General features: G+C 51.9%; 1 protein-coding gene across 1 annotated transcript in view; it reads left to right on the top strand.

Moving 5' to 3' along the window:
* The window catches only part of SEMA4F (ssemaphorin 4F), a 268,518-nt gene that overhangs the window by 208,030 nt on the left and 34,880 nt on the right, over nt 1-25,608 (top strand). The window contains exon 8 of the mRNA XM_078678828.1: nt 3,727-3,866. Coding sequence (XP_078534954.1) covers nt 3,727-3,866 — 140 coding nt within the window. The remainder of the gene's footprint in view (nt 1-3,726; nt 3,867-25,608) is intronic.

Genomic DNA, 25,608 nt, shown 5'->3' with positions numbered 1-25,608 from the left:
CATAACAAGCTTTCCTCTTCGTCCCCTGTCCCTATACTGTGCAGCCAAGCCTCCTCACAACAAGCTTTCCTCTTCGTCCCCTGTCCCTATACTGTACAGCAAAGCCTCCTCATAACAAGCTTTCCTCTTCGTCCCCTGTCCCTATACTGTACAGCAAAGCCTCCTCATAACAAGCTTTCCTCTTCGTCCCCTGTCCCTATACTGTACAGCAAAGCCTCCTCATAACAAGCTTTCCTCTTCGTCCCCTGTCCCTATACTGTACAGCGAAGCCTCCTCAGAACAAGCTTTCCTCTTCATCCCCTGTCCCTATACTGTACGGCCAAGCCTCCTCATAACAAGCTTTCTCTTCGTCTCCTGTCCCCTTATTGTACGGACAAGCCTCCTCAGTGATATTTACTCTTCATCTGCTCTCCATATACTGTACGGCGCAGCCTCCTCGCAACGAGGTTTCATCTTCACCCATAGACCTCTATTGTATGGCCAAGCGTCCTTCTTGAACCCGCAGCCTGAAGTGCTTACTGCCAAGTTTTCTGCCTAAATACTGTCAGCTTTGCCTCGGTCCTAGGCCTTATGGCTTTGCCTTTAATACAACTGATTCTCCTGCCTAAAAGCTTTGAACTGGGTCTCCTGCACGCACAATGTCTAGAGCCCCCTGCTCACACCCTAGGTGCCAAGCCTGCTCAAAGGGCTTTCTTCCCACCAATCTTGCGTAGGAGCACACGCCTAGCCTTCTGCGGCTAGTGGTTTCAGCCCTCTCCCCTGTGCAAACAGTTTACATCTATTTCCCTCACCTTTCCTGTTCCCTGGCTAGACTTTTTGTCCAGACCTGCCCCCGAGCTGGCCACGGCCTCTGTGCAAGGCTTGTGTAGATGGAGCTCAAGCAGGGATCATGTGAAGGTGTTTTGTATGATGTGTTGGCGTGAAGTCAGTGACTGGTGGAACTTCATGTAACGTAAGAGGAAGTGAGTATTCGATTGTACCTGTCCACGACACACAGAGCTCATCATTGAGATGCAAAGTGTGATTTTCATTTGTTGCTGTTTGAGTGCTGGCCGGCACCGCAGGGTTTCATCGATGCGGACTGCCTTAAGTACTTTGACGGGTGATGCAAGGTCTCTGGGGGGGGAAGGGTTTTTTATTAGTGCCTTCATCTGCTTTGTGATATTGTGTTCTGCTGGTTAACTCATCCCGCTTCGGGAAGCCCCAGCTGTGGGAGGAAGCCCCTCTCCGGAGAGGACCAGGCAGTCCGCTGAGTCCTGCTCCCTTTGCAATGCCTCTGAACCCACGAGGGGTAGGACTGTGAGGGTCTGCAGCAGCTGTGGCCCATTGAGAGTTTCCATGAGTGGTTCCTTGCCACTGACCCTCGGTGCTGCACCTTTGTTAGGGATCGGTGTGAAGTGGTTCCGCTCTGATCAAATGGCCAACTAAGGCTGGACCCGTACTCTAGGGTGGCCTGTAAGGATGAAGAGGTGGGGGAGGACGATGAGGTGGGGGAGGACGATGAGGCGGGGGAGGACGATGAGGCGGGGGAGGACGATGAGGCGGGGGAGGACGATGAGGCGGGGGAGGACGATGAGGCGGGGGAGGACGATGAGGCGGGGGAGGACGATGAGGCGGGGGAGGACGATGAGGCGGGGGAGGACGATGAGGCGGGGGAGGACGATGAGGCGGGGGAGGACGATGAGGCGGGGGAGGACGATGAGGCGGGTGAGGACGATGAGGCGGGTGAGGACGATGAGGCGGGGGAGGACGATGAGGCGGGGGAGGACGATGAGGCGGGGGAGGACGATGAGGCGGGGGAGGACGATGAGGCGGGGGAGGACGATGAGGCGGGGGAGGACGATGAGGCGGGGGAGGACGATGAGGCGGGGGAGGACGATGAGGCGGGGGAGGACGATGAGGCGGGGGAGGACGATGAGGCGGGGGAGGACGATGAGGCTGGTGAGGACGATGAGGCTGGTGAGGACGATGAGGCGGGGGAGGACGATGAGGCGGTTGAGGCGGTTGAGGATGATGAGGCGGTTGAGGATGATGAGGCGGTTGAGGATGATGAGGCGGTTGAGGATGATGAGGCGGTTGAGGATGATGAGGCGGTTGAGGCTGATGAGGCCGGTTGAGGCTGATGAGGCCGGTTGAGGATGATGAGGCGGTTGAGGCGGTTGAGGATGATGAGGCGGTTGAGGATGATGAGGCGGTTGAGGATGATGAGGCGGTTGAGGATGATGAGGCGGTTGAGGATGATGAGGCGGTTGAGGATGATGAGGCGGTTGAGGCTGATGAGGCGGTTGAGGCTGATGAGGCGGTTGAGGCGGTTGAGGATGATGAGGCGGTTGAGGATGATGAGGCGGTTGAGGATGATGAGGCGGTTGAGGATGATGAGGCGGTTGAGGATGATGAGGCGGTTGAGGATGATGAGGCGGTTGAGGATGATGAGGCGGTTGAGGCTGATGAGGCCGGTTGAGGCTGATGAGGCCGGTTGAGGCTGTTGAGGCCGGTTGAGGCTGATGAGGCGGTTGAGGCTGATGAGGCGGTTGAGGCTGATGAGGCGGTTGAGGATGGTGAGGATGATGAGGCGGGTGAGGATGATGAGGCGGTTGATGATGAGGATGATGAGGCGGTTGATGATGAGGATGATGAGGCGGTTGATGATGAGGATGATGAGGCGGTTGAGGATGATGAGGCGGTTGAGGATGATGAGGCGGTTGAGGATGATGAGGCGGTTGAGGATGATGAGGCGGTTGAGGATGGTGAGGATGATGAGGCGGGTGAGGATGATGAGGCGGTTGAGGCGGTTGAGGATGATGAGGCGGTTGATGATGAGGATGATGAGGCGGTTGATGATGAGGATGATGAGGCGGTTGATGATGAGGATGATGAGGCGGTTGATGATGAGGATGATGAGGCGGTTGAGGATGATGAGGCGGTTGAGGATGATGAGGCGGTTGAGGATGATGAGGCGGTTGAGGATGATGAGGCGGTTGAGGCGGTTGAGGATGATGAGGCGGTTGAGGATGATGAGGCGGTTGAGGATGATGAGGCGGTTGAGGCGGTTGAGGATGATGAGGCGGTTGAGGATGATGAGGCGGTTGAGGATGATGAGGCGGTTGAGGATGATGAGGCGGTTGAGGATGATGAGGCGGTTGAGGATGATGAGGCGGTTGAGGATGATGAGGCGGTTGAGGCGGTTGAGGATGATGAGGCGGTTGAGGATGATGAGGCGGTTGAGGATGATGAGGCGGTTGAGGATGATGAGGCGGTTGAGGATGATGAGGCGGTTGAGGATGATGAGGCGGTTGAGGATGATGAGGCGGTTGAGGACGATGAGACGGGTGAGGACGATGAGGCGGTTGAGGATGAGGATGATGAGGCGGTTGAGGATGAGGATGATGAGGCGGATGAGGATGAGGATGATGAGGCGGTTGAGGATGATGAGGCGGTTGAGGCGGTTGAGGATGATGAGGATGATGAGGCGGTTGAGGATGATGAGGCGGTTGAGGATGATGAGGCGGTTGAGGCGGTTGAGGCTGATGAGGCGGGTGAGGCGGGTGAGGCGGGTGAGGCGGGTGAGGCGGGTGAGGCGGGTGAGGACGATGTGGCCATGTCCCAGGTTCTGCCTCCCAGGAGCATCACATACCTATTACGTGTTTAAACACAAAGCTGAGTGAGTGAAGATCGTGACTTTAGGCGCCTGAACTTAACTTTCACAATGAAACTTTTGTTCTCTAGATCCCAACTTCGTGGGTTCCTCGTTCGTGCCGGAGAGCGAGGCAGACGATGATAAGCTCTATTTCTTCTTCACGGAGACGGCGAAAGAGTACAACTTCTACCAGAAAATGAAGGTCCCGCGCGTGGCCCGAGTGTGCAAGGTAACCACTTTTGTGATGTCAGAAGTAGGGCCGGTAGGGGTGAGAAGTCTTCATAGGGCTGTGAGGGAGGAGGGTACAAGGTACCCATTGATGTGCTGTCTTATTATACTGAGAGTCAAAGTCGCCTTGAACCATGGTGATCTGCACTTCTTTTCCGAATTCACCTCTGGCAGCTGCCCCCATTGACTGCCTGATTTGGTCTCTGGGCACTGGAGTTTCTCCCGGCACTGCCTGTGCACGATTATTGCAGGATTTGCTTTCAGCTGCCCCGATACCTGGGAGTCTATTGGCTGAGGGGCTACCTGTCCTGCCAAATCAGTCTTGTGAAGCTCAGCTGCTTCGCTTGTCTCATTGAAATCTTTCTAGAGGGGTCCTTTGTCCTCCATTTTATGGGCCCTCTGCTCCTCTCTCCCGTGCCCCCTCAACTAAAATTCCAAAGATGGCGACTCTCTACATGGGAAGCGGAAGTGGACAAAGGACTCTGGCCTGGTGAAACCTGTTTTTAAATAGAAAGAGGACTAAGGAAGTATCTTGTTCGAGGCATGTGAGCTGTAGATCACATGCTTTGCATCCTCCTGCCATCTAGTGTTGGGTCCGGATGTTTGCAAGTTGTTTTTCTTCGAAGAAGTCTTCCCTTGTCACGGGGTAAGGTGACTCCTCCTTTCAGTGATAGTGCGCATGGGCATCGACTCCATTGTTAGATTGTTTTTTTTCCGCCAATGGGTTCGGACGTGAATTGCTGCGCTCCGGTTCAATACCATTTCTCCGTTTTCCCTCAGTGCCCTCGACGGTTATGTTTTCGATCCCGTATTCTCATTCTCCATACATCGTATTTACTGAACAAAAACATTTTTCAATCTGGTAGCTTGTGGAAGGCCGTCAGGCATACCCACGTTGGTCCGCTTCGCTTTAGATGGAACTGACTCCATGTAAATTCTGCCCTTGGTGCCACGCGAAGTATCCGCGCACCGACGCGCACAACGTGTGCAACCTATGCTTGTCTCCGAAGCACAGAAAACAGGACTGCAACCCGTGTAAGACTTTCTGATCGAATAAGACGCTTTGCGACCGTCGGGCTCGACGTTGCTACATGAAGAGCCAAAACACACGTTCCATTCCTGACCTCTTTAGAGAAGATTCAGAACAAGAGGCCGGAGATGCCATGGGAGCTGAGGAGGATCAAGACCCGATCTCCATCTCCGACTATGGCACTGAGGGGGACGAAGACATGCTGAAAGGGCAGCGTTTCATGAGTACAGTTCCTCTCTTGCCCCAAAGTCCACCTTAGTCCAAGAAGAAACCTTCAGTCCAACACCCTCCTCCGGGCCACGGTCGGCACTGAGAACATGTTTCCGACGCCCGAGCCATTGGAAAACGGGCACTGAGCCAAAAAGCTTTGGGATCGAAGTCAAAGACCGGCTGCGCCCCTCCCCCTTCGATGACAAAAACCCTCGGCGTCCAAAACACCAGCATCCAAAACAGTCACCGAAAGTTTCGGTACCGAAACAAACTGATGTGCAGAATCCATCGGTGCTTCAACACCCTCCGCATCCGCCGTAAGACCTTCAAATTGATCTCCCGAGGCAAGGAAGACAGTCACCCACACACTCATTACCAGCTAGCTGGACTACGGAAACGCCCTCCACACCGGCATCAACAAGTCTCTACTCCGCAAACTCCAGACCATGCAGAACACCGCCGCCAGACTCGTACTTGGGGTCCTCGACACGCGCACAAAAGCCAACACCTACGGAAGCTCCACTGGCTCCCAGTCGAGAAGAGTCACCTTTAAGGTACTCACCTACGCCTACAAATGCCTACACAACACCGGACCCAAATACCTTAACAACAGAATAACCCTCCACGTACCCAAACGAAACCTCAGCTCCACCAACCTCCTCATCGCCGAAACCCCGCGCATCAGTAGAGCCAGAGAAGGGGGAAGATCCTTCTTCTTGAGAAGACAAGACGACCCCCTGCAAAAAAAATTTTTACTACAAAGGTCAGGGGAAAAAGGGGGAAAAAAACAATCAAACACGCCAAAGATAATTCCCTCTAGAACTATATTTCTTTTATATCGGCTCTGCTGAGCTCAATGATGAGGCTTTGCAAAATATTCTTCTCCACACAAAGATTGTTTACTATTTCATATTTTATTATATATTTACTTCTCTATTTTTTTAATTTCTCGTTTTAGATAGCATCATTTCATTTATTTACACAATGTTATACAAAATTACAGCTGTCATCATAGATTGCTTATTAATACTGTATGTGCAATTAGTCTCAAAGATTATTAGATAGCAGCTAACTGAATATAATAAAATCAATATGTACCGACGACTGACAGGCGGTAGCTGCTCACGGGAAAGCACTATGACGTTTTTAGATTAGTGTTAATTTGTAAGTTATTCTAGCAATAGCTTCTACTTCTAAATATCACCGTAGACAATTAAGTCGTATGGAAGGCGTAGACATACCGGCACTGCTATTAAGACGATTTGGTAACAATGTTTAGTGCCCGATTAAGTATAAAGGACGGTAATTAGCCAATATGAGGCTCCGAAGTGCTTTTAGGGTGTCGTATTCATTTCTGCGAGCTTTATGTCCACTTCACGAGCTTCGCCTTTGAAGCTCGCATTTGGGCCAACACCCCTTGTGGCTTCCTGCCTGGAGGAGGTAAAACCTCCTTAAGTGGCAGGCCGCCATTGTTACCTTTTTTGGGTGTAGTTCACACTTCTCCAGGAAAGGCAGAAGGCGGTCTAGTGGCCAGCCTCAGCAAGTGGCCACTGGGCAACAGAGGGGCCACTTTGTAAATCTTGCACGTAGCAACAAGATATATTTAATGTTGACTTGGGAATCAAGCCTTGCTTAATGTGATGAGTTGTTTGATACATTGAAGTACTAACCTTGCTAGTCGCATTCGGAAGTTAGCACCGCTGAGTTACCAGTGTGTAGCTGTGTACTTGCCAATGGGATACCAACCTTTCTCACGGTAAAAACAACAATGGTGGGTTTAGTGTCCTAGCCCCCTGCCTTAGGACTCGATAGACCTGCCGTATGGGTAACTTACTCATATTCAAAGTGGAGTTTTGGGGTTTTTCCGTTGCCTTAAATCGCAAAGTCGAGTTTGCATTTAAAACTGCTCTACCTGTCTGCAGCGGCAGGCTGGTCGCCAGGTTTTACGTTTTCGTACTTGTGGTGGAGCATCTAGTGCCTCAGTCCACGATTGCCCTCGGTGCACCTGGTACCACATACTAGGGACGTAAAAGTAAGTTAAGCTACACCAATAGGGTGTAAGCCAATCGGCCGTGTAACTGGCTAAGGGTCAGAGCACCTGCATGAGTCCTGATCGGCAGGGCTCGGGGCACTTCAGCGCCATTACACGGACGCCTAGTGTCAAAATGAGGCAGAAAGTGTGGTGGAGCCTGCGAAAAGCTTGTTTCCTCACAATGTCCAAGATACTCTTATGGACATGTCATTTGATGGCGTAAACCTCTTTGATGTAAACGGCGGCCTACGAAATGCTTCAAGCACATCAGTGCTGTGGCGCTCTCGCTGCGTCAAGTCTTCCCAGCAAGACACCCCCATGAACAGTACAGATGACGTCAAGGCTAGTCCAGAACAGCGCTGTCCTGAAGTGCCAACCTTTGCAGTTGATCTAAGTGCTCCAACAGTTGTACCTCTCTTTCGTGGCGCATGTTAACCCCCTCCCTATAAGCCACCCTCTTTCATTGGACTCTGTTATTTTTACAGCCACTGGTGGACAGTCACGGTGGGCTTGTAGGTCACGCATCTGATCTACGAGTGTCCTGTCCTCTCATTTCTGTGCTCTACCCCCTGCCCCAGACCGCGGTCTGTCCACTAGGACATGTCCTCTGACAGACGTATTGATTTTGGAGACAATTGTTCCTACAATGCTGACCAAAGGGGTCCTGGAGGTGGTGCTTGTTGATTAAGGGGTGCAGGATTCTACTTTCCATACTTCTTGGCCTCCAAGGACCATCCTGGGCCTTCGCCTCCTCGATCTTTTCGTTACGCATTTTATGTTTGCAAACAGGGAGAAACGCGGTACCGACTACTATCTCAGACGACACAAGTTATGTGGCACTCCGCTCCCAAATGCCACATACGTCTCCTGCTATTACACCTTCCTGGCACAAACAAGAACTTTGCAGAACTATGTGGCAAAGGCACATGTCTGGAAACTGAATCACAAGACTCTCGGCTCATATTTCCAAAACAAACAAGACCTAGATCTGTTCACAACTGTCCAAATCCAGGTTTCAACGCTCCAATCGCAAGGGAATGCTAAGTCGATGAACTAGTCAAGGATACTTGCAACAGCTTTTCCACCTCTTCCACTTGTATCCACAGTCCTACCGATGGAATGTCAGCACCCAAGACCTTGATCAGAGTTGCACCAACAGAGGTCATAAAGGTATTTTTCGAGATCTCTGTCCAGACACACGGCCAAGTAAATTTGTGCAATCAATTTGTCCAAACGTGTTGACAGTTCAGAGCAGACAGATGTATCTTTCCAATCCACAGCTGCTCCGTCGTGCAGTTTGGCTGGATACCTGAACGTCTGCGTGTATGAATATTCCTAAGGGGACACACTGCCTTGAAACATGGGTATGCTACGTGGCAAAAGCTTTGTACGTTACTGTGAGTTAACCGCTGTACATCCGCTCACTGCAGCTCTGTCGCGTGGAGTGAGATCGCTTTAATCCTGGAGGAAGCAGCACCTGCCTACTCACCTGCCTGAGTACAAAACAGGAAATCCATTTCTGATGAGAATGCTCTTGTCATAGAGGCTTTCATGGAAGGGTAAAGATGTAGTATCTCACTAGGAAGTACCTTGTGCATACTTGGGATCTCAACAGTATCATAAAATACCACGTTTGAGACACTGCGCTCGGCTCGCTTCAGGCATGAGGATGGAGAGATGCTTTCTAGTAGCAGTCACTTTCTTGAGAAAGCGATTTACAAGAGCGATCAGCGGATGAACCTTTCATTTGTGTCCATAAATGCAATCTAGTCCTACGCCTGCATCTATGTTTTCTTTCAAAGGTGAAATCTTCTTTTCACCTCATTAAACCATTGAACTTCTATTATTCTTTTAAAATCCTTCAAGCGGGCGGAGAGAGTGCTTCATTCTCTAATGTCCAATGGCCTTTCATGTTCTTCAAGCCTCTGCTCAAGGCAAACTGTTCTTTGCCTCCTTTGTGTCCACATATCTCGAGGGCTGTTTCTGAAAAGGTGACGGTCAGACGGAGTGTGTGACGCATTCAGGTTTGTTATGCATTCGCAAGCAGAGAACGCTTGGACATTCAACACGCACATTCACCGTATAAAAAAGGGTCACTGTGGATTTTGTTGGCAAGATGCTACTTATGGATGTTTGCAGGACACCAACATGGCCGTCTGCTCACACATTCACAGAACGTTACTGTATTAATATTCAGAGCAGAAAAGAAGCCCCCCTGGGTCAGACCGCTTTCAACACATTTACTGAAGCCTAGTGCCCACACCGTCATCCGCTCCCACCCAACATAATACACATTTTGCCCATATAATGATACACTGGACACGTTGTTTATGGGTAAGAACTAATGCAGGTTTATTTTCATACAACAAAAGTATGACGTTCGTGGGTTACCTTACGGGCGGTCCAGGGCCGGCAGCCCCTCGCTGCCCCGCCCACCTAATGAGCCAGCCGGCACGGTAGGTCGACGCCCAGACAGTGCAGCACCTTTGTAGATCCCTATCTTATACTCCTGCCCCATTCAGGGCGGAGCGGTATGGCACACCCCGGTTAGTCAGGCCCCCCAACCGCCCGAAGGACTAAAGGGGCGCCGTCGCGGTTTTTCCGGAACCTCCTGCGGCTCCAGGTTTTTGGCTCAGGCACCCTTACTGTACCCATCTGCCTCAAGATCGCCCTGTGTTAGACCTGTCAGCCCTAGGGTGGTCTTTCCCTATTTTTTGCCCTTGCCTCATTTATCCCACCTTCTTTTTGTTGGCCCTAAGGTCTCAGGGCACCTTTCCATGGCCAATCCATGTTAAGGTGCAGGTGCTCTCTACTCCAAACATGGCTGCCACTGGCCCCTGCTACTGCAGCGTAGTCTTTTTCTAGTAGCACCCTAGTTGCCAGGAGCTGGCTGGGACCCCACACATTGTTGCAATGCCAGCCTGCCATCGCCTGCCCATAGGTAGAGTGGGGAAGCTCCTGGAACCTTCCAGAAGAAAGGCGGAGCCTATTTTTGCCGCCTTAGAGAGTGGTCACCTGACCTGGGCATATAAAAGCAAGGGAGGGAACTTGTTTTAGTCAGTTGGGGCATCACTGACCTGGGGACCCACGCAGGAGATTTAGGCGGTAGGGCCTAGTCAGGGACCTATGCCACTGGGAGTGACAGGACTGAGGTGCTGCCTCCTAAGTAGAGTGAGGTATCCTAGGTTAGCCCACTGATCTGGCCCGGCGGGAGGGGAACCCAGGGACCACCTTCAGTGACCTGAGAAACCTGACAAGCCTTCAACTCAACCCCCCACTCTTCTTAAGAAACAACCCAATAAGGGCGCCAGCATCACCAAGCGCCGAGAAGACTACTTGCCTGTACTTCAGAGGACTACTGGGGGATCAACCAGGTACTGGACTGTGCTGCCCTGCGCACCCCCTGTTTCCACCTGGACCTGTGCTGTCCTGCCTGCAGCCCCCCCCGATTGAACTGCCTGAATTTCTGTCCTGCCTCACCCTTTACCGAATTGCCTGAGGTGTGCTGTAACCTGCGCCCTTGATAAGCGCTGTGACTCAGTCTGCCCTCCCTGCCAGAACTGTTGAGGGTGCTCTCCCTTCGTGTGCTCCCGAGCGCTGTAATTTGCCCAAGCGCTAAACCGCCCCACGTGTGCGCCCCGGGTGAAGCGCTGACCAGGTAACTCACCGCCGCGGCCCAGAGCTGTCCGCGCCCTGCTGAGGCGCCTGAGGAAACTCTCCCTGTGACCGCGGCTCCAGCGCCGCCCGTAGAACACCCGGGACGCACTCTGCCTGTCAGCGTCGCTGTCCGCCACCACGCTGTGCCCGGCGCCCCCAGCGGAGCCAGCGCTGACATCGTGCTTCCCCCTCGTCGGCCCTCGGGGCCAGGAGAGGCCCGCCGCACCGAGCGCACTAGGCCGCGCTAGGCCAGAAGTCCTAGTCTTCACCACCACGTGACTGGGAACGCCGCCGCGTCATCGGCCGCGCCCCCGTCAGTGCAGCCCGTGATTGGACGGGAGGCCGGCACGCCCCGCGGGCCGCGCTGCCATTGGCGGGCTGCTGCTGTGCCCTCCCCTTGCCGCATCCCGATTGGTTCCCGGGGCCCCGAGGCAAGTGGGAGGCCCAGGACCGAGGGAATCTCCAGCGCTCGTGAGGAGCGTGTGCCCGGGAACAGCCAGCAACCTCGTCGGAGGGCCCCGAAGGAAGCCTGGGGCCTCCCGACTCCAGCATCCAGTGCAAGGGATCCCGCTGGAGCCGAAGAACAAAAGGTAACCCCTGGGGGGAGGAGGGCGGCCGTGGAAGTGAACGCGGGGCCCCCCAGGGAGATCGAGGGAGGCCCCGGGGCCGCCCCTCCCCTGCCGGGACTGTTGTTGGGCCCTGTAGGCCCCCCAAAGCTGGAAGTCGAACCTTGAACTGGGCCAGTTTATCTCCGCCCCCCCCCCTCCCTGAACTGCCTACAGAGACCCTATCTTTCAGGAAGGCCATGGGGGAGATCCCGACTGTTTAGTAACCCCCGAGGAGAGGTGTTCTATGCAACAGCCCAGTGATTAGGGTCCATAAAATGCCAATTTGCCCCCCTTGCCTGGGTCTTCTTGTCTACCGCAAGGTTGGACGTTCTGTAATGCTCATTTGAAGCCTGATGCAGGGCTTTGGGGGCCTCATGAAATGCTCGGGGGAGAGTATTGATAAGCTGATTCCTGCCTGATTGGTTGTGCCCTGTGTATTCGGGGGTGGTGAGATATTGGTTCATGCCCGCTAATAAGGTTATGGTTCCATAGGGAAATGTTGATACATTGCCTACCAGGAGATAATGAAATGCCCTACTCTGGTTTAATGACATGCAAATTTCTGATGCAATGAGAAGTCTATTGGGAGGTAGTGTGGCTCACTGATTAGAGCGGCAGACCCTGATGCAGAGGTCTGGCCCGGGACCAGGGTTCAATTCCCGACGCGGCAGGGTCCTGAGCCCAAAATGTCCACGGACTCGATAATTCTCGCCTCGGTGCCTATTCTAATCATGGGGTCCCACGCTGCAACTCTGGGCAATAGTTGCTTAATCTCCACTACGGTGGCCCACCCGCTTCGGGATGCTTGGCTTTCACCCTGGGGATACCCAGTAGGGGTTATCTCACAGGGAAAAGCCAGGACGGGTTCCCAAGGCAAGCGCCTTGATGCCTTCGGGTGATACGTGCGCTATCTAAGTCGCAATACATTTACATACAATACAGGTAATGAAATGTTGACCCTTCAATGAAATGGTTATTCTTGGTGAAATGATTTAATGAAATGTTCTGCCTTTGATTAATACTAAGGTTACCGTGACAGGTTATATTGAGTACTGAATTGCTCTCTGGGTGAAGGAATCTAATGAAATGTTTATCTTTGATGCACGGCTCTAGATAAAATGATTTGATGTTTACTCAAGCTCACTGTTGTGGTCTCCATCCTTGCGTGTGCACTTATTGTGTCAGTGGGTGTGTGCTGTGTAGTCACTTAACGCCTGAGCTTTCGGGTGCCTACCTGCTCGTGCCAGGCTACCCCCGGGGAATTGGTGACCCCAGTTCCTACACCCTGTAACTCCGCCACAGCTCTGGAGGAGGCTAACGTCGATGACAGAGCCCCCCATCTCAGAGTGGTTTACTGACATCCTGCAGCTGAAAGTGCATCTTGCACATCTAACAGGAACATATCCATCCCAACCGTGGACAAGTGCACCCCATCTTTCTCATAATAACCTTCAACCTTCTCCTGTATCAATGCATGCCTGATGAATCCCAAGCCTCTCCGTTCCATGAACTTCTGCATAGACCTATTGACCCTCCTACGTGAATGTTCTACTGCCGCTGTGGATCTCGCCCCCCTCCACACCCTGCGAGGAACGATCTCTGACCACCATAGCTCGCACGACCCAAGTCTATTGCTGATTGCCACGATGTCGGTTTGCATGGACTGTATCAGTGCCCTCCTCCCCTTCGTGACCAAGTCCTTGCCCCCCAAGTGGATGATAAGGACATTGGGCAGGGATCCCCCTTACGCAAGGCGCTGCTCTAGACTATTCCTTACGCTGCTCCATTTCATCCCCGGGGAGCCCAACCATACAAACTGGGTCCGAGCGAAACCCCGGGCCCAATTCTTGAGTGCTGCCCACTGTTCCAACCTGGCAACGTATGAATGTCCCAGCAACCACACTTGACAGCCTGCTGAATAAAAAGGTGGAGGACGCCAATTTATCATAAATGGTTTAATCGTTTGAACACTGCACACAATAAGTAACGCAAAGTATTAATGTTCACAACACACAATTTACACTTCATTGCCTGGTCCCTCTAGGGGCGGATGTACCATTGAAAACAATTCGAATTCCAACGCCCTACCCCTTTGACACCTTCTGGCCCCATACCTGCCTTGAATGCAGCCTTGGCTGCGCCAATTCTGAACGAGTGACTGGAAAATGTTCTCCCTGACCCTGCGAGACCGGCCTTGGACAAGGCGGCCGCCATGATGCGATCCAGCTGGAACCTGGTCAGGGGTGCCCCATCTCCATGTATTAGGAAGTGCCCTGGCTTTGCTGGTCTTATTTCCAAGTATTCCCTAACTGTGGTGACAGGGCAGTATCTGGGGTCCCCCAACACCTGTAGCACTACAGTCGTGACCCGCCCTGCCTGGTCTGTCTTTGATCTCCGGATGTGGAGCGCCAGTGTATCCATCGCACAGACGTCCAATGCCGCCCCTGACTTGTCTGTCTTTGATTTGGCAACGAGCTCACTCACCCTGAAAGCCCCGAAAAATGCTGTCGTGAAAAGCCTGGCCTCCAATGGGGAGTTAGTAACCTGTGGTATGGCTTCTATCATGTACTGCAGGGACGGAAAATATATCGGTGTCAGGGGTCTTTACCTCATCCCTGGCCCACCCCCTCAGTGCTGCCCTAACCTTAAATGAGCCAGTGGGGTCGTGTCCCCTGTTGAGCTTGGTATCATGCCTCAGGGCAGCCAGGTGGTCGCACACCCATGAATGGCTCTTGCCGGTTTCCTTAGCCCAAACCACAAAAACCTCCACCTGTTCTTCCAGTACCAGTGCCTCTCCCTTTAAACACTCCGTCACTGTCCTAAATGTTTGCAACTGAGAGCCATATTTCTTCCTTGTTGCTGGAGCCAGGGATCGCTCACCCATCCTCTTCAGTCGCTCCCCCACCGTAGCAGTCGCCATAGGGATGCCGGGAATGGTGTCATCGCCGCCCTCGCCCAGGCCTCTCGGAAAGGGAGCCACTGAAAGCGAGAGAGAGCGTCAGCTGCCACATTCCTCACACCCTCAATGTGTCGCGCCCTAAACTCAATGTTGCTGTGCAAACCCACTCTGACCAATTCTCTGAGCAAACTCAAAACAAGGGGGCATGTGGCTGTTAGCCCATTTATTGCCTGAACTACGGCCATGTTATCCGACCAGAACGCCACCTTCCTGTTGCCCAATGTTTCCGGCCATAAGTAGAGTGCGACTATAATGGGAAAGAGCTCTAGGACAGTGATGTTTGAGGTTATCTTCTTCTTCCGCCAAGCATTAGGCCACCGCATCGCACACCACTCTTCTCCCAAGATAACACCAAAGCCCTCTCTACCTGACGCGTCAGAAAAAAGGCAGAGTTCCTGGCTATCAACCCAAGGGGCCCTCCAAATGATAGTCCCATTAAAGTGCTCTAAGAAGTCCGCCCACATCTCTAGGTCTGCTTTCAGCCCGGGACCAAGGCGAACCAAATGGTGCTTCTTACTTATGTTGGCTGTGGCCTTTGCTAACCTGCGTGAAAACACCCTACCTGCTGGTATGACACGAGCTGCAAAGTTCAGCTTGCCCAAGAGGCTCTGGATCACCCCCAAGGTCGCTTTATCCTTGCCCAACAGTGCCTGAATGTCCTGCTTCAGATCCCGGACCTTGTCAGCAGGGAGCCTAGATTCGCCCCTGATGGTGTCTAGCTCGATGCCCAAAAAGGTTAGGACCTGCGCAGGACCCTCGGTCTTACCTGGGGCAAGGGGAACCCAGAGGTGTCCCGCCATTGTCTCAAAAGCCCGCAGACCCTCTGCACACTCCTGCGTTCCTACCTGGCCAAAGAACAGAAAGTCATCCATGTCACTTGTGTTATGCCATGGGTAATAGAAAGTGCCCACTGTAGGAATGAGCTGAAAGCCTCGAAATAGGCACACGAGACTGCACAACCCATTGGCATACAGCGATCAAAGAAGAACTACCCATCCCATTTAAAACCTAGCAGGTGTTGACTGGAGGGGTGAACAGGCAGGAGGCGGAAGGCTGATTCGATGTCCGCCTTGGCCAGCCACGCCCCCTTCCCAGTCCTTTTCACCATATCTATGGCCATGTCCAGCGAACAGTAAGACACCGAACAGGCCCCTTCCTCAAGCCAATGGTTCACAGAGTTCCCCTCGGGGTAGGACAGGTGGTGAATCAGCCGGTATGCACTTGGCTGTTTCTTTGGCACAACTCCCAGTGGGGAAACCAAGAAATGATCAAGAGGGGGGGTTGGAAAATGGGCCAGCCACCCTCCCCAAGGCCATCTCCTTACTGGTTTTTTCACTGACCACCCCAGGAAGATCCCTGGCTGATTTCAGGTTCTGGGCGTCCCTACAACCCAAAGGACCTTTGTATGGTATCCTGAAACCATCTATAAAACCCTCTGCTAGTAGCACCCTGTCCTTGTCAAGGGGATACAACCTGATTAATGGAAGAATGTTCTGCAGGATGATGGGAGAGGAACCCTTGCTATTCCCAACTGGCTGTTCACAAATGTCTGTTGTAAAGGGGGCACTAATGTCTGTCAACGTTGAGGTTCGACTCGTAATGCTGGCCTCTCTAGCGCCCGGCGTCCGTTCTGTTTGCCTGGGCGGCGGGGGGCAAATCTTGGCTGGCAGTGCAGGAGATGGCTGAATGCTGGGCGCTGCACTTGCTGCAGCTGTGTGTGAACTTGCCAGCCCTCCCCCAGGTACACCCCCCCCCCTCATTGAACAGCCTGTATGTCCCCGAGTTAAAAGGCCTGGGCCCAGACCTCTGACCCCTCCCCTGGCCCCCTCAAAAGGACTGCTTGAAAGGCCGTCTGGGAAACTTCTCCCCTTTCTTGCTCTCTACCTCGCCCTGCGCCCTGTATGTTGTCTCCTTCTTTTCGTTGGTGAACCTGCACAAGTGTTGCACCCAGAGCTGAATCTCCTTCTGATCCCACCCTAAATCCGGGCATATGGTCATTCTCTTGCGAAAATCCTGATCATAGTAAAACCAACCCATTCCTCCAGACCATTTTGCTTCTTGCTGGATGGTGCTCGCATATTGCATCAAGGCCTCGCTTTGGTCGGGGAACTTCTGTACGACTACCGCCGCTAAAATATTGAACGCCGCTGTCCAATTTTCTAACGTTTTTTCTGGCCACCGCTGGTACCTGACTTTTTTCTCATCTTCCTTTCCCCCCATATTTCTTGTATCTGCGCCCGCCGTGTCATGCATCAACAATGTCAGGATATCTATGTATTCTCGCCTTCATATCCCTTGTTTCGCTGCCAGCGGTACTTGCCATGCCAATGAACAACGGCCCGAAGCCAGTGGTGCTTGCGTGACTAATGGTCGCGGTGCCCCTCCTGTGACCACATTGACTACCTTCCCTGGCCAGGGGTGTTCCCAATTGAGTCGGGCTGTGTCACTTCAGTTACCCCACTCGTGACTTGTGCGCTGGCGCTAGGCAACACAATGTCGCTGGTTTGGGCGGGGGGCCCCATCGGGTGATTGGCAACGCATACTGTGGTTGGTGCGACGGCATGTTATTTACAGCAGTCCCTGCCCCGAATGTCCCGGTGGCTGGCCCGGCAGACGCCCCCCAACCAACTTGCACGCCCGTTACATCTGCGGCCTGACCCGCCCATACTTGCAGCACCGCCGCCGCCGCTGGCGGGGGCAAGTGGCAACACCTGTGGTATCGCCGTCACAGCATCCAATCCCTTTTGAAAGACTGACATTAGACCCAACATTTCGTCCATCGCCTTACCCATTTGAGTCAAGTCAGTCAGGCCTGTGGCAGAGTCCTGCACCACAACTGGTGCGTTCAATGGCTCAGGGGCCTCCTTGGCGGAGGCCGGTTTTGCTTTCGCGGGAGGTGCCTTGGCCGGAAAATCCTTGCGGGTCTGCTTGCGATTACGCTTGGACCTCCACGGCTCTTGGGTCGAGGGTCCCGCAGAGTCGTCCGGTAGGGTGACAACTACGACACCCGAGTCCTCCTGTCGGCGCGCCTCAATAAATCCTTGCGCCCACACTGGTCCCTTCGCCTTGGCCATGGCCATGAATTCCTCCCACAGCCCATCCTGCGGCGTGCCCTGTTGCGATTCGTCCACACAGGACACTTGGGTGAACAATGGAAAGGGGGTCCCGAGTCCGTCCAGCCGGAAGTTGGCTTCTGCCCTTGCGTGTCCCTACGGGTGAAAAAGTATATGAATGCGTGCGCAACCCCAGTCTAGGGCTGCCTCATGGCTGCACCGCCGAACTCTCGCACCATCGCCCTCCACCAAACCAGTACACCCCGCTCCCCCCAGTGTCACCGTACTACGCTTTATACCTGGTTTCTGACTTTTTTTTTGTGCTGAACTGTCAAGCCGGCCGTTCGTTTTCCGCCCACGGTGTAGTGACTGACCTGAAATGAAAAGGGAACATTTTAACAACGTTTTACTACCCTTCTTTTGGGCCCTGTGCCCCCCGTAGTTGGGGTACTCTTGCGTGAAAGTACGTCCTCTGGTTTCTTTCACCTATGTTTAGGGTAAATCCTATCCCAACCCCTTATGAGCCCTTACAGGACCTTGCACACCCAGACATCTGTTTTCGCTGAAGCCCAGGTCTCCCTAAGCGCACCTCCCATAATGACCAGCACCAATAAAGGCGTGTACTTGTACCAACAGGCAGGTAGACAGGGCCAAGCGTACTTCTTCTGTCGTATTCCTAGATGATCAGCAACATTTACCAGCATGAGGAACTCTTTTTGTTTTGGCGCAATGGTGAACGCGTTCCCCGACTCTTAAGGGCATCGGATACCGCTCTTAACTCCTGGCCCCACATGTGATGGGCAACAGAACTTGCTGCAAATGGAAAGTGCTACTTGCCTGTAACTCACCGTTCATAGCTGGACATGTAGCCCTCGGCCCCTTTTTAAATAAAAGGGGGGCTTTAATAGTTGGCTTTACTGAGCATATTATTCTTAACTTAAGCACACACTCCTCTTTCGATGGGGGGAAAAAAATACAAGAATCGTCTATGGCATCAACGTGCTAATGAAATCAAAACTAAAATTTAGAAGTGAATTAGTTGTACTATTCCAAACCGAACAGTAGAGGGCAGGATACTGCACTTCATTTGATTGACAGCACAGCAAGCTGCTTGCAGTTGGTTACAAGTAAATGCCATTGTTCTTCTCCAGCCACCACACCGTCTGTCTCCTCCCCTCCTTTTCACCTCTCTTGTCTTCTCCTTGTTCCTTCTCTCGTCACCTCTTTTGCCCTCTCTCCTCCGCTCCTTTTTGTCTCTCTCGTCACCTTTTTGCCTCTCTCGTCACCATCTTTTTCCTTCTCTCGTCACCTCCTTCTTTCGCCTCTCTCCTCTGCTCCTTTTTGCCTCTCGTCACCACCTTTTTGCCTCTCGTCACCACCTTTTTGCCTCTCTCGTCACCACCTTTTTGCCTCTCTCGTCCCCTCCTGTTTGCCTCTCTCGTCCCCTCCTGTTTGCCTCTCTCGTCCCCTCCTGTTTGCCTCTCGTCCCCTCCTGTTTGCCTCTCTCGTCACCTCCTGTTTGCCTCTCTCGTCCCCTCCTGTTTGCCTCTCTCATCCCCTCCTGTTTGCCTCTCTCGTCCCCTCCTGTTTGCCTCTCTCATCCCCTCCTGTTTGCCTCTCTCGTCACCTCCTGTTTGCCTCTCTCGTCACCTCCTGTTTGCCTCGCTCGTCCCCTCCTGTTTGCCTCTCTCGTCCCCTCCTGTTTGCCTCTCTCGTCCCCTCCTGTTTGCCTCTCTCGTCCCCTCCTGTTTGCCTCTCTCGTCCCCTCCTGTTTGCCTCTCTCGTCCCCTCCTGTTTGCCTCTCTCGTCCCCTCCTGTTTGCCTCTCTCGTCCCCTCCTGTTTGCCTCTCTCGTCACCTCCTGTTTGCCTCTCTCGTCCCCTCCTGTTTGCCTCTCTCGTCCCCTCCTGTTTGCCTCTCTCGTCACCTCCTGTTTGCCTCTCTCGTCTCCTCCTGTTTGCCTCTCTCGTCACCTCCTGTTTGCCTCTCTCGTCCCCTCCCGTTTGCCTCTCTCGTCCCCTCCCGTTTGCCTCTCTCGTCACCTCCCGTTTGCCTCTCTCGTCACCTCCCGTTTGCCTCTCTCGTCACCTCCTGTTTGCCTCTCTCGTCACCTCCTGTTTGCCTCTCTCGTCACCTCCTGTTTGCCTCTCTCGTCACCTCCTGTTTGCCTCTCTCGTCACCTCCTGTTTGCCTCTCTCGTCACCTCCTGTTTGCCTCTCTCGTCACCTCCTGTTTGCCTCTCTCGTCACCTCCTGTTTGCCTCTCTCGTCACCTCCTGTTTGCCTCTCTCGTCACCTCCTGTTTGCCTCTCTCGTCACTTCCTGTTTGTCTCTCTCGTCACTTCCTGTTTGTCTCTCTCGTCCCCTCCTGTTTGCCTCGCTCGTCCCCTCCTGTTTGCCTCGCTCGTCCCCTCCTGTTTGCCTCGCTCGTCCCCTCCTGTTTGCCTCGCTCGTCCCCTCCTGTTTGCCTCGCTCGTCCCCTCCTGTTTGCCTCTCTCGTCCCCTCCTGTTTGCCTCTCTCGTCCCCTCCTGTTTGCCTCTCTCGTCCCCTCCTGTTTGCCTCTCTCGTCCCCTCCTGTTTGCCTCGCTCGTCACCTCCTGTTTGCCTCTCTCGTCCCCTCCTGTTTGCCTCTCTCGTCCCCTCCTGTTTGCCTCTCTCGTCACCTCCCGTTTGCCTCTTGTTATCTCCTTTTTAGGTCTCGCTGAGCCAGCGCATGCGCTGCTCTGCGAGAAATTTAGTGTGTGGGTTTCCAAAGTGCTGCCTCAGGCTTTGGTGGCCTAGCACTTGCGTTCACGTGAGCGTGCACGCGCGCAGCCGCCATTTGTCTTTGATCGTGATCACTTTCACGGGCCGTGCAGCCAATGCTTGATTTTTTTCTTTTTAATTAAGCACTGAAGCCATGTCCTCCCGGTCTGTTTCTTCTCCGTGCTCATCTCCTCAGCCCACCCTCTCCAGCCTACTCTTAATTCGCGCACTGTGGCCACTCTCCTCTTAGTTTGACCATTTCTCATCAGAGCCTTCCTTCTCTCCGCCCAGTCTGTTTATTTCTCCCACTCTCCAATAAGCCTCCTTGATCTGTGCTCAGCCTACCCAATCTCTGCCTGCCGCTTCTCCTCTGTTTTATTTCCATATGCCCATTCTCCTCACAGTATGTCTGCTCGTCTCCCAGTCGGTTTGTTAACCCTGCTCATCCCTTTCCCTGACCCTCTCCGTTAGACTATCCTCGCTTCCAGGCAGTCTTTCCTCTCTCCTCCAGCTTGCGTGCTTCCCCCACAATCTCCTCGCTGTCCCAGGCCGCATGCTGACTTTCTCCAGCACTGAGACCCCAGATGTAACTGATGACTCACATCTGGTGAGGACACATAGAGAAAAGATGCTCAGGGTACTATGTGACGTTCTTGTCACGTGAGGCGGGGTGGTTGATAAGATTGTCATTTAGGTGGCTGCCAGCTGAATACTAAATATGCATTACTATTTAGGTGGCGACTGGCTGGATAGTAACTAGGTAATGTAGACGGAGGCCGGGCGGCTTGTAAATAACCATTGCTATTCAAAAGACTGCCGGCAGAAAATGAAATAATCAATTCCATTTAGCCGGTCGCGGATATATAATAGACAACTCCCATTAAATATCCTTCACCACGGGTACCACTTCATTTTGTTAACAAGAGTGTATCACCTCAAAACATGTGTTTGAGGCATATGAGCTGCAGATTGTACACTTGGCATTAGATCGCCACCTGCTGTTGGGCTCGGATGATTGCAGGTTGTTGTCTTCTTGGAAGAAGTCTTTGTAGTCATGAGATAGGTGACTCCTCCCTTTGACAATACTGCGCATGGGCATCGGCTCCATCCTTAGATTGTTTTTTCCGCCACTGGGTTCGGATGAAAGTTTCTCCGCTCCAGCTAGAAAAACACTTTTCAAGCACCTCGAAGCGCAAAACTTCCTCAAACTTCTAAAAACTACCTTCGACATCGACTATAATAGTTTTGACGCCATCAGTTCGATTCCGGTCATCGACGCGGGCCGTTGGCCCTATCGACGCCTTGCGGCCTACACCTCATAGACAGAACTCCGTTCAAAAGATGCCCGGTATGTCGAGCAAAGTTTCCACTTAGACAGAGGTTGCAGACCTCGTGGTGATCGCTATCACCAGAACACGACGAATCGACCTGCACAGCTTGTGCATCCTTCCGATCAAAGAAAACCATCCGGGATCGGAGGGCCCGTCGACACGAAATGAGGAGATCCGCTCCGGAACCGGAAGATATCTTCGATGAAGAGGTTCCGCTCGTTCCAGAAGAAGATTCACCTGATTTCCAGATCGTATCAGAGGCAGACGACTCAGATTACTCCATCCCATCGGGTCAGCGCGTGAGTACTACTGCCCCTGCACCACATACAGTTCCCAAACGAAGGCAAAGGTCAGCACTCCGCCCGCTGGGCCCAGTCGTGCCCAAACACCCGCTTTGAAAGCTCCGCCTTTGAGCCCGGCTCCGAAGAAAACAACTAAGCCTTCTAGTGCCTCGGCACCGAGCAAGCCGCACGTTCCGATTTCACCTCTTCCATCTGCACCAAAACCCAAAGCTAGCTCGGCACCGAAACCAAAGGATGGCTTGGCACCGAAACAGAAAGACTTCTCGGCACCGGAACCGAAAGAAGTACCGGCTCCGAAGCTGTCCACTTCTAAACATAAAAGTGTGAAGCCATCGTCCGACGCCTCGAAGCCGACGACACCAGCTCCCACACCGAAAACACCTTCTTCAGTGCTGAAGCCCACAAGGACGCCTACTTTCACATTCCTATACACCCTGCTCACAGGAAGTACCTAAGGTTTGTAATACAAGGACAACACTATCAGTTCAAAGTCCTTCCATTTGAGGTAACAACAGCACCACGCGTGTTCACAAAGTGCTTAGCAGTGGTAGCAGAACATCTTAGAAGGCAGCAGATACATGTCTTCCCTTATCTAGACGATTGGCTCATAAAAGCCAAGTCATTCAATCAATGTGTCCGACACACATATCAAACAATTCAAACGTTGCACAACTTGGGATTCACAATCGACTACACCAAGTTGTACCTGTAACCTTCCCATGTACACCAGTATCTAGGTGCTACAATAGACACATCTACAGCTCTAGCGTATCCCAGTCCAGCAAGGATACAGAGCATTCAAGCCTTAGTCTCCACCTTTCAACACCAGCAGTCTCTGCAAGCCAGAGTGTTCATGAGACTAATAGGCATGATGGCGTCTTGCATCTTCATAGTTCCACATGCAAGACTGCAAATGCGCCCGTTACAAGAATGTCTAGCACAACAGTGGAACCAGGCTCAAGGTCAACTAACAGACCTGGTGTTGATGGACAGCCGCACGCATCACTCTCTGCAATGGTGGAACACCAAAAACTTGACAAGAGGGCGGCCGTTCCTCAAACCTGTTCCACAGTTAGTGCTCACAACAGACGCATCTCTCACAGGATGGGGAGCCCATCTCTTACATCACACAACTCAAGGTCAATGGAACAATCAATAAAAACTGTTCCATATCAACCATCTAGAGCTGCTAGCCATATTTTTAGCACTCAAGACTTTTCAACTACAAGTAGAAAACAAAGCTGTCTTAATCCGGACGGACAATATGACAGCCATGTACTATATACAAAAACAGAGGGGGGGGACACACTCTCTGCAACTGTCCCAGCTCGCACAGAACATTTGGAGATGGGCCATTCCTCAAAATATACATCTGACAGTAGAACACCTTCCAGGGTTCCACAACCAGATAGCAGATCTGTTAAGTCGGCAGTCACAACAGATTCACGAATGGGAACTGCATCCACAAGTCCTTCAACCGTTCTTCCAAATGTGGGGGCATCCACAGATAGATCTGTTTGCCACACACGAAAATGCGAAATGCCCAACCTTCGCCGCCAGGTTTCCACACCCATTGTCCAAGGGCAATGCAATATGGATGAACTGGTCAGGCAGATTTGCGTACGCTTTTCCGCCTCTCCCACTCATTCCACTAGTAGTGCGCAAGCTCAGACAACAGTCTCTCAAGCTGATACTAGTAGCCCCCACATGGGCACGCCAGCCGTGGTTCACCACACTGCTGGATCTCTCTCTGGTTCCACATCAGAAATTACAGCTCACACCCTCCCTGTTAACACAGAACCATGGAGAAATCAGACACCCAGAACCAAAACAACTGAATTTAGCGATCTGGCTCCTTAAGTCTTGGAGTTTGATTACTTAAACCTACCACCAGACCTGTATGAACATCATTAAAGAGGGTAGAAGACCCCCTACCAGAGCGTGTTATGCCGCTAAATGGAAAAGATTCGCAATATATTGTAACAATAATGACATTGATCCCCTGGATGCTTCCATCCAGAATATCTTTTGTTACCTTTTACATCTACAAAGGTTTAATTTGTCACATTCTTCCATACGCCTGCACCCTGCAGCAATTGCAGCGTATTTACTAAACAGACAACATCTGTCTCTCTTCAGAGTGCCTGCAATCAAAGCATTCATGCAAGGATTAAAAAGAATAATCCCACCCAGGTTGCCACCTTCTCCTGTGTGGAACTTAAACGTTGTCCTTACAAGGCTCAGGGGACCACCTTTCGAACCTCTACATAAATGTGAACTGCAATTCCTAACATGGAAAACAGCTTTCCTTGTTGCTATCACCTCTCTTAGAAGAGTAAGTGAGATACAAGCTTTCACTATACAAGAACCATTTTTTCAAATACATCCTAACAAAGTGGTTCTTAGATCTAATCCAAAATGTCTTCCAAAGGTTATCACTCCTTTTCACTTCAATCAATCCGTAGAGTTACCTGTGTTTTTCCAAAACCCAGACTCTGTAGCGGAAAGGGCTTTACATACTCTAGATGGTAGAAGAGCTCTTCTATACTATATAGATAGGACTAAATCTTTTAGAAAAACAAAACAACTGTTTGTATCTTTCTCTCCTCCACACAAAGGCAACCCCATCTCTAAAGGTGGGATCGCAAGGTGGATTGTAAAGTGTATACAAATCTGCTATCTAAAGGCTAAATGTACATTACCAGTTCCTCCTAGAGCGCACTCCACTTGCAAACTAGGAGCCTCTATGGCTTTCTTAGGAAACATCCCCCTAGAAGACATATGCAAGGCAGCAACATGGTCTACACCACACACCTTCACTAAACACTATTGTGTTGATGTGCAAGCCAAGCAGCAAGTTGCAGTAGGCCAGGCTGTCCTTAACCACTTGGATGCTAAGGTGTTTTATGGCTTCCCATGTAATTTCCATTGAAGTCAATGGAAACTCCATGACGAGCTGGGCTCGTCATGAGCGTCGAAGGGGTTAAATCTGTTTCAAACCGCTGCAACCACTGCTATGAGAGACACTGCTGCACAATCAATGCTAAGTGTACAATCTGCAGCTCACATGCCTCGAACAGAAAATGCTACTTACCAGTATGCATCTGTTCTTGGCATGTAGAGCTGCAGAGTTGTACACGCCCTCCCGCCTCCCCGGGACTTGTATCCGTTCCAGTTCTCATCTTACTTAGATGCACACGCATGGACATCCTTTTTTTTTACTTGTACTAACTCCATCATTTCCCATCATGGCGAAAAACAATCTAAGGATGGAGCCGATGCCCATGCGCAGTATTGTCCAAGGGAGGAGTCACCTATCTCGTAACTACAAAGACTTCTTCCAAGACAACAACAACCTGCAATTATGGCGATCTAATGCTAAGTGTACAACTCGTCAGCTCTACATGCCAAGAACAGATGCATACTGGTAAGTAGCATTTTCCTTTATATCCTGCACAAATGGCAAAGTACAGAGTTCTACATTGCAGGTTACGGTTGTGGCTTCTACAAATGCCCCTACATTTTATTCTCTGTGTGTTGCAACGTCAGCACTACTGCTGTTCGTTATGTTGTATAAAGATATATAGATGCCTCAGTCCAGTCCCTTTGAATAGATATATTGAAACATCACTCCTAAATGTTCTGCTGTTCAATCCCCTGTTTTAACCATCTGTTCTTAGTCTGAATTTACCGAGGCAGCCATTTCACGTTTAAGTGAAGACTGCTAATGATCTCAGCTAATAGCCTGAAATGTCTTAAGGACAGCTATTACTCCTCAAAGGACACACGCACTGCAACAACAGTGGGATTGTGGTTA

This window comes from Lissotriton helveticus, chromosome 2_2, assembly GCF_964261635.1.
Source record: "Lissotriton helveticus chromosome 2_2, aLisHel1.1, whole genome shotgun sequence".
Lineage (NCBI taxonomy): Eukaryota > Metazoa > Chordata > Amphibia > Caudata > Salamandridae > Lissotriton > Lissotriton helveticus.
Note: the sequence above shows the minus strand (reverse complement) of the source record. Positions and strands in the feature narration are given on the sequence as shown.